At 45.6% G+C, this 15498-nt stretch overlaps 1 protein-coding gene across 1 annotated transcript in view; it reads right to left on the bottom strand.

The window, feature by feature from the left end:
* Positions 1-360: 360 nt before the first annotated feature.
* Positions 361-15498, bottom strand: part of LOC139660054 (protein Atg16l2-like) — a gene marked incomplete at its 3' end in the record, with an annotated part of 30591 nt that continues 15453 nt past the window's right edge. Inside the window, exons 10-16 of the mRNA XM_071538096.1 lie at positions 14005-14110; positions 12482-12552; positions 11874-11945; positions 10195-10315; positions 3744-3849; positions 1128-1277; positions 361-408 (exon numbers count right to left, since the gene is read on the bottom strand). Of these exons, the coding sequence (XP_071394197.1) occupies positions 361-408; positions 1128-1277; positions 3744-3849; positions 10195-10315; positions 11874-11945; positions 12482-12552; positions 14005-14110 (674 nt within the window). The remainder of the gene's footprint in view (positions 409-1127; positions 1278-3743; positions 3850-10194; positions 10316-11873; positions 11946-12481; positions 12553-14004; positions 14111-15498) is intronic.

Raw genomic sequence — 15498 nt, forward strand, 5'->3', positions numbered from 1 at the left:
TGTGTGTATAGTACATAGTATGTGTAGTATAAATATACAGTATAAGTAGAATACGTATATAGTATACAGCCTGTAGAATAGAGAAGGACTAGGATTAGGACTGGGATTGGGCCTAGGACTAGGATTGAGACTAGGACTGTGATTGGGACTAGGATTAGGTCTGGGACTGGAACTCGGATTGGGACTGGGATTTGGACTAAGATTGGGGCTATGACTAAGATTGAGACTAGGACTGAGACTAGGATTAGGTCTGGGACCGGAACTCGGATTGGGACTGGGATTTGGACCGGGACTAGGACTGGAACTGGGTCTAGTGTGTTTAAACCCAGTAGTGTCAGTGTGTGTGTGTATGTAGCTCACCTGAATACAGCCTTGGTGCTGTCACTGCCACATTTAAATCCCTCTGATCTGAGAGAGAGAGAGAGAGAGAGAGAGAGAGAGAGAGAGAGAGAGAGAGAGAGAGAGAGAGAGAGAGAGAGAGAGAGAGAGAGAGAGAGAGAGGAAGAGAGAGAGGGAGAGAGAGACAGAGAGAGAGAGAGAGAGAGGAAACAAAATGAACAAAACAGGAAAATATTTGCCAGTTTTATTGATTTTAAAAAGGCGTTTGACTATTTGGAACTGTTGCAGAAAGTAAAATAAACAAACAAAATGGCATCGGAGGGAAACTATATGATATAATAAAATCACTATTAAAATAAAGGTAGTGTGAAAATATGGAATAACAGAACTGCAGGAGGCAGGTTTAACATCTGAGGAGGTTTTCAGTCTGAATCAGGTTCAGCTGGTGATGTGAAATCTGTTTTCAGACTGGTTCTCCTGTGGTTCCAACAGAAGTGTGTCACGGTTCCTCAGTGAGAACACATCCTGGATGAGCTTCTGCTGGAAGACAAACCTGCCAGTGATGAGCTCAGCTGGCAGACTGACAAAATCTAATATTTTAGACCGAATACCTCGATATCGATGATGTGATGATATTTTGGGGGAGTATTGGTGCTTTGATAAGATATTTGCACACAAGAATATTTTTAAAATGAGTAATGATCATTAGTAATGAGTCCCACCAGGCCCCACTGCGCCTGGCCCCACCCGCCTAGCCCCACCCACCAGGCCCGGCCCCGCCCCTCTACCTGAAGCAGATGCGGGCGTTGCTCCTCCTCAGGTCGACCAGCTGGAGGCAGTCGTCACGGCAACAGCTGAGGAGTTGGCGATGGTCGGGGCTGATGTCCAACGACGTCACCTTCCCCTGAGCCGGCAGCTCCTGCACACAGCCAGACACCCTGACACACACACACACACACACACACACACACACACTTCATATTTTTATGCCATGGTGCGTTATAATACACTTGAAGCTGAACTTTAAATAATAAGGGGTAAAAAAAAAGCTAAATAAAGTGAATGAATACTAAAAAGAATAAATAAAATAAATGTGATGAAGCCTGTCAGGATGAAAGCAGGAAACACTCAGCTCCACTCTTTAAATCTCTTTTTCAAACAAATGAAAAAAAAAAATGTCCCTTCGACACAATTCAGCGAGTTCAAAGAATGTTCTAGATAAATGAAAAGGCAGATCGCTCCACCTGCTGCCTGATGAAGGTTTTAGAAAATTAAAAGCCAGGCTGAACTGTAATGAGGTGAAATGATCTGACAGCAGAGGGTGAAGGAGGCAGAGCGCCATGTTTCACAACAGGAGGAGGAGGAGGAAGGAGGAGGAGGAGGTGGTGGCGGGGGAGGAAGGGGAGGGAGCTTATTATGTGGGCCGACTTGTTGCTAGGTAACAGAAGGAGACGGGGAGTCGTCGTGGCGACGGCCGGGGGATGAATGAGAGGTGTCACATGGCTAAATTACAGCCATCAGTCAGCAGGACAGACACTCTGCTGGAGAACAGCAGATGATGGCAGAACTAAACTAAACTGCATCAATATGATTTTCCACATAATTTAATTTTCTAGCCAGCAGCCTTTTTCAAACGGAAGATATCTCATTTGGAAAGGAGAATTTCCGACTGTGCTTAATCACAATAACATAATATGCATAATTATTATTCATATTATTGACTTTATTTGTGTAGCACTTGACAATTGACAAAATGTAAAATAAACCGACAGATGATAACAGAGTGCTGATCACATCACTGCAGTCAACAAGTCTCCACTCTGCTGATGTCTAATCAGATGAAGCAGCTCCACCTTGTGGCAGAAAGACGTTACTGCAGACAAACACTCAGAGTTTTAGCCTGCGACAGCAGTGCTCTCAGTGGATCGCTCTGCGGATCGCGGGTCGCTCTGCGGATCGCGGGTCGCTCTGCTGGTCACGGGTCGCTCTGCGGATCGTGGGTCGCTCCATGGGTCGCTCCATGGGTCGCTTCGTGGGTCACTCTGCGGATCGCGGATCACTTTGTGCATCGCGGGATGCTCTGTGGGTCGCTCTGTGGATTGTGGTTCGCTCTGCGGATCGTGGGTCACTCTGCGGATCGTGGGTCACTCTGCGGATCGTGGGTCGCGGATCACTTTGTGCATCGCGGGATGCTCTGTGGGTCACTCTGTGGATCGCTCTGCGGATCGCGGGTCGCTCTGCGGATCATGGGTCGCTCTGCGGGTCGTACCATGGGTCGCTCCATGGGTCGCTTCGTGGGTCACTCTGCGGATCGTGGGTCGCTCTGCGGGTCGCGGATCACTTTGTGCATCGCGGGATGCTCTGTGGGTCACTCTGCGGATCGTGGGTCACTCTGTGGATCGTGGGTCGCTCTGCGGGTCGCTCCATGGGTCGCTTCGTGGGTCGCTTCGTGGGTCGCTTTCGTGGGTCGCTTCGTGGGTCGCTTCGTGGGTCGCTCTGCGGATCGTGGGCCGCTCTGCGGATCGCGGATCACTTTGTGCATCGCGGGATGCTCTGTGGGTCACTCTGTGGATCGCTCTGCGGGTCGCTATGCAGATTGTGGGTCACTCTGCGGATCGTGGGCCGCTCTGCGGATCGCGGGTCACTCTGCGGATCGCGGGTCGCTCTGCGGATCGCGGGTCGCTCTGCGGATCGCGGGTCACTCTGCGGATCGCGGGTCGCTCTGCGGATCGCGGGTCGCTCTGCGGATCGCGGATCACTTTGTGCATCGCGGGATGCTCTGCTGGTCGCTCTGCGGATTGTGGGCCGCTCTGCGGGTCGCTCTGCGGATCGTGGGCCGCTCTGCGGATCGCGGGTCACTCTGCGGGTCGCGGATCACTTTGTGCATCGCGGGATGCTCTGTGGGTCGCTCTGTGGGTCACTCTGCGGGTCGTGGGTCGCTCTGCGGGTCGCTCTGCGGGTCACTCTGCGGATCGTGGGTCGCTCCGTGGGTCGCTACAGAGAATCAAGTCATTTTAATAATATTTGGTGTCAGCAGGAGAGGACTGGAGGAGGACGGAGGACAGGGGACTAGAGGAGGACTGGAAGGTCTGGGTGACTGGAGGAGGACTGGATGGAGTGGAGGACTGGGGGAGTAGAGGAGGATTGGAGGACTTGGAGGGCTGGAAGAGGGCTGGAAGAGGGCTGGAAGAGGACTGGGAGGACTAGGAGGACTGGAGGACTAGGGGGACTAGGGAAGTCCATGAATAAGACACTCCCTTCCTAAAACACTACCACTGAGGAACCATGGAGCAACTGAACCCCCAACTGCTGCAGTGGAACAACAGGAGACTGGAAGGAAGGAAGGAAGGAAGGAAGGAAGGAAGGAAGGAAAGAAGGAAGAAAGGAAGGATGCTTGGTGTTACCTGGTGTCCCACAGGCGGATCTTACAGTCATAATGTCCGCTGATGATGCAGCTTTCAGAGCAGACGAGGTCGCTGCAGTACGACATCACCTCCACCACGTGGATGCCTGTGGACAAGTCCACCTTAAATACAGTCTGTGGACAAGTCCACCTTAAATACAGCCTGTGGACAAGTCCACCTTAAATACAGCCTACACAGTCCAGGGAGACAGACAGACGGGCAGTCCACCTTAAATATGCAGTTGGATTGTTTACTCAGTCAGGAACTAGTAAACAGTACACAGTCACTCAGTAAACAGTCAGACAGTAACTAGTACTACTAGTAAACAGTAACCAGTCAGTCACTTAACAGTCAGTAACTGGTAAACAGTCAGTAAACAGTCAGTAAACAGTAAGACGTCATAAACAGTCAGTAAGCCGTCAGTAAGCCGGATCTATCATATTAAGGAATCAATGAATGAATGAATAAATAAATAAATAAATAAATAAATAAATGCAATAACAAATAAAGGAATAAATAAATCAATAAATTAATGAATTAATAAGTGGTAAAATAAATGTGGGAATATTTATAGAAATGCGTAAATTAATAAATATTTTAAAAAATAAATCAATCAATGAATAAATACCATATTTTCTATGTATTTATTTATTTATTTATTTATTTATATATTCATTCAATTTCCTTTTCCATTTCCTCAGGCATATGCTAATGAGCAAGAGAGCATGTGACAGCAAGGCAAGTGCAATCAATCACTGCACCCTTACATGGCTCATCTTCTATGGATGAGGCGTTGTCGTAGCGACCGTGACTAAAGCGCGTTCATGAGCAGCTTAGTTCTGATTGACTTTGGCTGCCGCACAATCCGGCTCTTCGGGGAAACCATCGTCCAAGTATGACTCAAGTCATTTATTCAATCACATTGGCTTTATTTGTATAAATCTTACATCTAGGGCTGGGCGATATGGTTGAAATCAATACTTGATAACCCAGAAGATGCCATCACTCACTTGACCATCCCGCAGAGTCTAAGCAGCATGTCTCACGTGTGCAATTAAGGGATATTAACATCTTGTCCTACATAACAGACCTGATCATCTGGTGAACCAGTGGGCAAAGGTTACTTCCGCCACAGGCCTGAAAATACATCAGGGCAGGAAAGGGTGCCTGAAGAAGGGGCAACAGGGATCTCGCATCGACAGCTACTTTTTGAGAAGCAGGTTGAGTCAGTAGACTGAAGTTCAGCAGCAGGACAAAAACCAAAGTCTGCGGGACATCAACAGCCCTGCCTCAGCAGAGGAAGAGCCAGGCACAGGAGCCCATTACGACCTGCAGCGGAAAAGAAGATCCGGGGGCGAAAGCCGTTGATCAAGTGGCCAAAAATCCTGCGAAAAGGCAATGGTGGGAGGAGGTCAACGCTGACCTCTGCAACATCTTAGAGACGCTTAGAGGCACCACCATGAAGAAGTTGGAGAGAATGGGGGAATTAATCTACAGCTATGGAGCAGAACGGTTTGGAGCGGTAGAGAGGAAGAAAACTACATTGACGATCCCCACTAAGTCCAGGAGGCAGAAGGAAATAGATTGGCTAGTCAGAGAGAGGAAGCAGCTGAAGAAGCAAGGGAGGAAGGCCACAGAGGAGGAGAAGGAAGGCATAAACCTGTTGCAAGCAGACGTCCGGAGCAGGCTTGCAACACTGAGGAGAGCTGAGAACCTGGTCAAGAAGTGCAGAAAGAAGGAGCGGACAAGAACAAGCTTCTACAAAGATCCCTTCAAAAGGGTCTCTTCACAGAGGAGAAGAGTGGAAGTCTCTCAGTGTCAAAGGCAGACCTGGAAAAACAGCTGGAAAAGTCCTGCACAGACAACCGACATCAGATCTGGCCTGAGGCTGCCGCCTGTCAAAGCATATATGGACGACCTCACAACACCTCACATCACCACGACCACGGCTTGTACTATACGGCTGTTGAGAAAGCTTCAAGTAAACATCGAGATGGCTCGGATGAAGATCAAGCCGAGCAAGTCCAGAACCATTTCCATCGTCAAGGGGAAGCTGTCAGACCAACGCTTTTACATTGGTGATGAGATGATTCCAAAGTCTCCGAGAAGCCTGTGAAGAGCCTAGGTCAGTGGTACAGCGCATCCTCAAAGACACAGCAAGTAGATCAGCTCAGGAAGGATGCCATCAGTGGCCTGGAGAGCATCGACAGAACCACACTCCCTGGCAAGTTGAAGCTCTGGTGTATGCAATTTGGGCACCTTCCACGCCTCATGTGGCAGCTAACCCTATATGAAGCTCCAATCTCGAAGGTGAAAAAGCTGTAGAGACTGATCCGCTCATACGCAAGGAAGTGCCTTGGTCTTCCCAGGTGCCTCAGCACCTACGGCAAAGGAGTCCTAGAGCTACTCGTTTCCAGTCTCTCAGAGGAGTACAAGTGCGCCAAAGTAAGACTGGAGAGGATGCTAACAGAGTCGAGTGATCCATTTGTAGCTCAAGCTGCCCCCACCCTGGCTACTGGGAGGAAATGGACCCCATCAGAAGCAACCGAGCAGGCAAAGGCGGCGCTCAAGCACAGGGACATTGTGGGCCGAGTGCAGCAAGGGAGGAGTGGTCTTGGCCTTGGAGCCAGCACAACAGCCTGGAACAAGGCTACTCTGTCTCAGAGACGCAGGCTCGTGGTGCAGGAGATACGTCAGCAGGACGAGGCAGCAAGGTGCGCAAAGGCCGTCGCTCAGGCAAGGCAAGGGCAATGGATGAGATGGGAGGGAGTGGAAAAGAGAAAGATCTCCTGGAAAGAACTGTGGGAAATGGAGACATTCAGAGCGAGCTTCACCATCAAGGCAGCCTATGATGTCCTGCCATCTCCCAAGAATCTCAGCCAGTGGTATGGAGAAGACCCCATATGCTCCCCCTGCCTGACTCCAGCAACATTAAAACACATTCTGGTGGGCTGCAAGGCCAGCCTCACTAAAGGCCGATACACCTGGCAGCACAACCAGGTGCTACGGTGTCTTGCAGCAGTGCTGGAAATTTAGCGGATGAGCGTCAACGCCCTTCCTCCCCCTTCATCCCGCTGGCCGGCGACAGCATTTGTCCGGGAAGATGAGGGTCAAACCAGACTCGACACATCAAGACCAGACACCGGGCTGCTAGGCGGGGTACGCGATTGGAAGATGGTGGCAGACTTAGGCCAAAGGCTCTGCTTCCCAGCTGAGATCGCATCAACCAACCTTAGACCAGACCTTGTGCTATGGTCGGCCTCACTCCATCTTGTTTACATCATCGAGCTTACAGTGCCCTGGGAGGATGCAGTGGAGGAGGCCTACGAGCGCAAGAAGCTGAGGTACGCTGAGCTTGCGGCCGATGCGCAACAACGTGGCTGGAAAGCAAAGGTCTGACCGGTCAAAGTAGGCTTTAATTATTTATGGCCACATCAATATCAAGGCTACTCCGGGAGATGGGAGTGCGAGGGAAGGCCCACCGGCAAGCAGTCAAAGACCTTTCCAGAGCTGCTGAAAAAGGTAGTCAGTGGCTCTGGATGAAAAGAAAGGACTCCACCTGGGCCCCCAAGTAGATGGCATCTAGGGGGTGAGCCCGGGACGCCGGGATTCACTGCTGAACCCTCTGGAGGTGTCGTGGGCCTATCAGCGAAACATCGAGGAAAGAGGGCGTCCGCTTGATAACCCAGAAGATGGCATCACTCCCTTGACCATCCCGCAGAGTCTAAGCAGCATGTCTCACGTGTGCAATTAAGGGATATTAACATCTAGTCCTACATAACAGACCTGATGATGATAATCATAAGGATTTTTCTCGATATCAATATATATCACGATATGGTTCATGTATGCAAAATCACGTTAAATAATCAAATGAATGTTCATCTCATTGAACCGAATGGTGATGTTAGGTGTGGTGTCAAACAAAACTGAAATTTTCAAATAATATTCCTACCATACCTCATTTGATCAGAATTATTAAGTAAAATTTGCTTGTCATCAAATTAGACAGCAGAAATGTGTCACGATATCAAAATATCTTCATATCATCACGATATGATTCCACTGGAAGACGATAAACGATAATATTGAATTATCGCCCAGCCCTACTTACATCCAATGTGAAGTGATTCAGTCTGGATAAAGTTGAGCTAAGCTAACGTTGGTAATAACGGTTAGCATAACGAGACAGAGTCAACTAACGCATCCATGGGTTAACATCAGGCAAGTTAACTTAGTTAAAGATAGAAAGGTTCGCTAGAGCATAGACTAAACACTATATTTTTGATTTATGCTCCACTCGTGTTGCTCCACTTGTTGTGTTGAATGTTATCTTGTGTTTCTCACAGGGAGTCAAGTTCATGCCACACATCACCAGCCAGGCAGCCATGTCTCTGTGGGCTTACTCATGCTTAAAGGGTAACTTCGGTATTTTTCAACCTGGACCCTATTTTCCCATCTTTTTGTGTCCAAGTGACTAAAGGGGACAACAATTTTTGAAATTGGTCCAGTATTGAGTGAGATCGCTTCAGCCGGCAGCCGCGAAATGGGCTGCAAGGTAAACGACGAGGCAAATGAGAACCGTCAATAAATACGTCCACTAAAAGTGCTTGTTTTGTTTTTGCCACTGACAGGCTCAGATTGTTATTATAAGTGTCTGACAACATTATGGAAAGGACCCTACAGAGAAATGATACATTTTTCTTTACCCTTTCGCTTGATCCGGTCTGTGTGTAACCAAGTCTTGCTCAAGTCTCGCGAGATTACAAGCTCTCTACAAGAAGGGCCAGAGCCGTCTCTACTTTCTGAGGAGGCTGAGGTCCTTCAACATCTGCCGGACAATGCTGAGGATGTTTTATGAGTCTGTGGTGGCCGGTGCTCTCCTGTTTGCTGTGGTGTGCTGGGGCAGCAGGTTGAGGGCAGCAGACGCCAACGGACTCAACAAACTGATCCGCAAGGCCAGTGACGTTGTGGGGGTGGAGCTGGACTCTCTGGTGGCAGTGTCACAGAGGAGGATGCTGTCCAAGTTACGTGGCATCTTGGACAATGTCTCCCACCCGCTCCATGACTTGCTGGTCAAGCACAGGAGCACATTCAGTGCAAGACTCATTCCACCGAGATGCACCACAGAGCCACAGGAACTCATTCCTGCCTGTGGCCATCAAACTTTTCAACTCCTCCCTCAGAGTGTCAGACACTCTGAGTCAGTAGACTGGCTCTTGAACCTATTTCACCCTGTCAGCAGTTATAACCCATAACTTATAACTTATATCTAACTGTGCAATACCAATTTTTTTGTGCAATAATTCAACTGCAATAATTCAACTGTGCAATACTTATTAATTATTTAATTATTTACACTGGTGTATGTATATATTGGGAGTATGATGCATATTGTACAGAATTCTTATTTCTCTTATTTCTATATTATTATTATTATTTTTATTCTCATTGTTATATATTGTAGTATAATGCACATATTTTACATATTTCTTACTCTTGTATTTCTATTTTTCTTATAATTTCTTATAATTTCTCTACGCTTGTATATATTCACTTCTACAATGTGAGCAGCTGCAATGTAACCCAATTTCCCCTCGGGGATCAATAAAGTATTTCTGATTCTGATTCTGATTCTGATTCTGATTTGAGTTGTTGCAGGAAGTTACACACAGACCAGATCAAGCGAAAGGTAAAGAAAAACGTTTTATTTCTCTGTAGGGTCCTTTCCATGGACTGGCAGGACTGGGTGACTGGAGGAGGACTTACAGGCGCAGTTACTTTCTGCAGTTTTACAGGCGTTTCTGTTCTAATGTAGCTCTATGCAAAAAAGTATTTTTGGGCCCCATGGCATCACTTGCAATTCTGAGTTTGGCCACTATGCCAAAATCACCACACAGCCCACAGCTGTTCCTGGGGGCTTGGGATGAGCCATGTCAGGGTGCAGTGATCGATTGCACTTGCCTTGCTGTCACATGCTCTCTTGCTCATTAACATATGCATGAGAAAATGGAAAAGGAAATCTAAAGAATGAATAAATGAATAAATAAATAAATCAATACATGAATAAATGAATAAATAAATAAAAAATATGGTATTTATTCATTGATTGATTTATTTTTGAAAATATTTATTAATTTACGCATTTCTATAAATATTCCCACATTTATTTTACCACTTATTAATTCATTTTATTTATTCCTTTATTTGTTCATGCATTTATTTATTTATTCATGCAATTATTATTTCATTCATTTATTGATTTATTTATTTATTCCTTTATTTGTTATTGCATTTATTTATTTATTCATTTATTCATTGATTTCTTAAAATGATAGATCTGGCCCTCCATAGTAAACAGTCAGTAAACAGTAAGCGTCATAAACAGTCAGTAAGCAGTCAGTTAACAGTAAACAGTCAATAAACAGTCAATAAACAGTCAGTAACTTACAGGCTGCTCGCTGCAGGTCCCACAGCCGGACAGTCCGGTCTGCGCTGCCTGTCACCACCTGTCTCACACTGCTGCTGAACCGAGCTGCTGTCACCTTCCTGCTGTGACCCGTCAGAGTCAGCTAGACAGGCAGGGAGAGACAGACAGGCAGGGAGAGGCAGACAGGCAGGGAGAGAGACAGAGAGGCAGGGAGAGAGAGAGGGAGGGAGAGAGAGAGGGAGGGAGAGAGACAGACGGGCAGGGAGAGAGGCAGACAGCGAGAGAGACAGACAGGCAGGGAGAGACAGACGGGCAGGGAGAGAGACAGACAGGGAGAGAGACAGACGGGCAGGGAGAGAGACAGAGAGGCAGGGAGAGAGAGAGGGAGGGAGAGAGACAGACGGGCAGGGAGAGAGGCAGACAGCGAGAGAGACAGGCAGGGAGAGAGAGACAAGACATTAATATGGAGTGGAACTCACTGTACAATATATGTATAGAGTCTATATGTATAGAGTCTATATGCAGACCGATATGTAGGGCTGGGCGATATGGTTGAAATCAATATCATGATAATCATAAGGATTTTTCTCGATATCAATATATATCACGATATGGTTCATGTATGCAAAATCATGTTAAATAATCAAATGAATGTTCATCTCATTGAACCGAATGGTGATGTTAGGTGTGGTGTCAAACAAAACAGAAATATTCAAATAATATTCCTACCATACCTCATTTTATCAGAGTTTTTAAGTAAAATTTGCTTGTCATCATCAATTCAGACAGCAGAAATGTGTGTATAGTCTATATGAAGACTGACATGTATAGTCTATATGAGGACTGATATGTATAGTCTATAGGTATAGAGTCTATATGTAGACTGATATGTATAGACTCTATATGTATAGTCTATATACAGATGGATATGTATAGAGTCTAAATGTATAGAGTCTATATGCAGACTTATATCTATAGTCTATAGGAAGACTGATATGTATAGAGTCTATATGTAGACTGATATGTATAGAGTTCATATGTAGACTGATATGTATAGAGTTCATATGCAGACTGATATGTATAGAGTTCATATGTAGACTGATATGTATAGAGTTCATATGTAGACTGATATGTATAGTCAAAATGCAGACTGATGTGTATAGTCTATATGTAGACTGACGTGTATAGTCTATAGACTGATATGTGTAGAGTCTGTATGTATTGTCTATAGACTAATATGTGTAGAGTCTATATATAGTCTATATGCAGACTGATATGTATAGTCTGTATGTATTGTCTATAGACTGATATGTATAGAGTCTATATAGTCTATATGTAGGCCGATATGTGTAGTCTGTATGTAGTCTATAGACTAATATGTGTAGAGTCTATATGTATAGTCTATATGCAGACTGATATGTAGAGTCTATATGTATAGTCTATATGCAGACTGATATGTAGAGTCTATATGCAGACTGATATGTAGACTGATGTGTATAGTCTATAGACTGATATGTATAGAGTCTATATGTAGACTGATATGTATAGAGTCTATATGTAGACTGATGTGTATAGAGTCTATATGAAGACTGATATGTACAGTCTGCTGTACTTTGTGTATCAGTGTGTACTGCAGTACTACACAGTACTCAGGTGTGTCTCTGAGCCCAGAGTATGATGGGAGAATTCGTCACGGTTACCTTGGGAACGGAGTCATCCAGCCGCCACAGCAAGGCCGACTTGTCGTACGACGCAGCGAGAATCCTCAACCCCTGGAACACACACACACACACACACACACACACACACACACACACACACACACACACACACACACACACACACACACACACACACACACACACACACACACACACACACACACACACACACACACACACACACACACACACACACACACACACACACACACAATCAGTTTTAAACCGTTTCAAACAGGATCATACAGATATCTGGAGTCGATATTTAGCACAATCGATTGGTCAATGTTGTCTATAGGAAGATCTTAACCTGAAATGACTCTAATGAGACACAAGTATGCAGGAATATACTTTGATTATCAATATGATTAGGATTATGATGATTATGATGATTATTATCAATGTGGAGTATTTCAGTAGAGAGTTTTAGTTTCAGAGGCTTTTCCACTGACAAGAAGAAAACTGAATACTTGGATTTGTTTTCCAGCCTCCATGTCGGCTCATACGGTCTAAACACTGCCGCCCTGCTGGCTGACTGACTGTACTGCTGGGAGCTGCTGGTGTGTTGGTGAAGTGTGTTGACGTACTGTGGGGTCGAACTCGATGCTGGTGATGCCCTCAGTGCTGCCATCTAGTGTCCCTCTGTAGGTCAGCATGCCTGCAGGGGGAGTCAACACTGGATCAGCTCACTTCAGTGGAAAAACGTCCATCTGGTTCCACTCCATTATTCAGCCTGACATTTCCTCCTCGTTAGCAGTTTTCTGTGTGGGGGGGTTGATCTGAACCGATCACTAGTGACTGATGTATCCGGCCGCCAGCGGATTTACCACCTTGGTTAAGGAGGTGATTTCAACAAATCTATTCTGCCGAAACGCCAGTGAAAAACCACAGTAGGAACGGTTCAAAGTTTAGTCCCACCGACAAAGGCTCTGATTGGCTCGATTGTTTCTCAGCGTGAGAACAAGCCGTCGGCGAGGGAAACACCAGACTCTCTGAATGGAGGAACCAGATTCAGGATCTGGAAGCAGACTAGTGGAAAAGCAAAACAGCGATTCCAGAGTCCGACTCCAAAACACTAGATTAAACATTACCTGAAGTTTATCATTACCATCAAAATGTGTAGAGTGTGTTGGACGTCTCATTTAGTTACCTACTGCCTCAGGAACAGACAGCCTGGCAACATGGAGGCCGAGAGTCTGCAGGTTTTCATTCCAACCAAAGACTGCAGCAGCTGATTTCACTGATCAGCAACCTTCAGCCAGAGAGGAGGATCAGTCAGATCAAACCTCGCATCGTTTTGCTACGGAGCAAAACGTTTGTTCCTAACGGTGTGAAACAGTTTGCTGCAGCTTTTGAGGTACGTTTGATCCTGTTTGGGGTGATTCTGCATTTCCATTGGCTACGTACAAACGCCTGTCACGCATTTGGACAATCGACAGTCAGCCAGTAACAACCTGTAAACGCTTTGCAACAGGACGTTCAGCGCACTACCGTTTCTTTGTAAACGTCCTGTTTGCTGTGTTGGGGCTGCTGAACGCCCCTGCTGCAGTGTTTGGCTGGAGCTGAAACCTGCAGACTCTGGCTGGCTGTTCCTGGACCGCCTCAACACAGCCCCAAAGGTGCTGTCAATCATCCAATCAGAGCAGATTCAGCTCTTTTTAGATGGTGCAGATTAATTTGGCAACTCAACTCTTCATAATTCATAATTCCCAATTAAAGTGGGGAACACTTTACAATAAGGGTACATTAATTAAGGGTTAGTTAATGCTTAATAAGCATTAACTAACCCTTAATTAACAATTCACTAATGTGTCTGGTAATCATTTCCTAATGGTGTTCATGTTAACCAAGGTATTCATTTATACGTTATTTAAGTCATCTTTATAAACTATTAAATAATGTATAAATTAATACCTTAGTTAACATGAACACCATTAGTAAATGATTACCAGACACATTAGTTAACTGTTAATTAAGGGTTAGTTGATTCTTATTAAGCATCAACTAACCCTTCATGAATGTGTCCTTATTGTAAAGTGTTACCCAGTTTTGTTGTTTTTCCACACAGCCAATAACCAGGCGTCAGGTCTCCATGGCGACGGCGGCGTACCTGCTTTGACGTCCCAGAGTTTGACGACTCGGTCGGTTCCTCCGGTGGCCAGCAGGTCCGAGCCGCAGCTGAACTTCACAGCGTTGATGCCTTGATCATGAGCGTCCTGACAACCAAAAACCCTGATCAGCCTTTACTCATCCAGGGAACCAGTGACACGGTCTCTACTGGTTTCTACTGCAGCAGACAGTACAGCACGGTCTCTACTGGTTTCTACTGGGAGCTGACCCCCCCCCCCCCCAAACATTCAAACAAGTTAACAGTGGTGACGGTGAAACTTATCATATATCAATTAATTAAAAACAATACAGATTTAAAATTAGGTCAGTAAATATATCAATAGACAGAGACAGAGAGAGAGAGAGAGAGAGAGAGTTAATGTATTCACCACCACATTCTCACACACACACACACACACACACACACACACACACACACACACACACACACACACACACACACACACACACACACACACACACACACACACACACTCTGTTGTTTTCTGGGTTTGTGAACCTATAAGTTCAGTTTGCTCTTGATAAATAAATGTGTCTTGAGGAAGTGGTGGACAGAGAGAGAGAGAGAGGCATTATGGGTAATGAGATGAAGACAGAGAAGCTCTGTCTCAAATACAGAGGCACTTTGTCCTGATGAGCAGTGTGTGTGTGTGTGTGTGTGTGTGTGTGTGTGTGTGTGTGTGTGCAGCGTTACTTCCTGGGTTGTGGTGAATATATTACAGACCCATTTCCAAGCTTTCTATTTTAGCTAAGGTCCTTGAAAGGCTGGTGAATGACCAGATCAAGGAATACATGTGCTTGAACATTTTATCTCCTCTCCAGTCTGGTTTCAGGAAGCAGCACAGCACAGTAACTGCTGCCATGAAAGTCATAAATGATATTGTGGAAGCCTTGGACGCCAAGAACTATTGTACTGCTCTTTTTATTGATTTGTCCAAGGCATTTGACACCGTTGACTGTGGCATTTTATGCCAGAGATTATCAGCTATAGGTCTGTCTGACCAAACTGTTGGTTGGTTCTCAAATTACCTTTCCAACCATAAGCCATGTGTGCAGTTTAGTGATCTTTCTTCCAGCTTTCTTAATGTCACCAAAGGTGTTCCACAAGGTTCAGTTTTATGACCCACCCTTTTCACTATTTATGTAAATGATGTGGGTCAAAATATGAATGCATCTGTACATCTCTCTGCCGATGACACTGTTGTATATTGTTGTGTGAGCACGGCTGCCCTGGCATCTGAACGTCTCTCTTCAGTCCCACCTGTTCCACCTCAGACTGGAGTTAAATGCAGACAAAACCGAGGTCATGTTCTTTTCTAACAAAAAGATGGTTCCAGCTGTTCTTCCTGTATCATGTCTGTACAAGGTACCTCTATTGAGACTGTGACCACCTATAAATATTTAGGAATCACAATTTATGAAAGCCTTTCTTCTAAATCTCATATTGATCATCTTTTAAGGAAACTGAAGTTAA

The sequence above is a fragment of the Centroberyx affinis genome, unplaced genomic scaffold (assembly GCF_046629955.1).
Source record: "Centroberyx affinis isolate AG114_WGS23_722 - 3 ecotype Tasmania unplaced genomic scaffold, CSIRO-AGI_Caff_v1 ptg003207l_1, whole genome shotgun sequence".
Lineage (NCBI taxonomy): Eukaryota > Metazoa > Chordata > Actinopteri > Beryciformes > Berycidae > Centroberyx > Centroberyx affinis.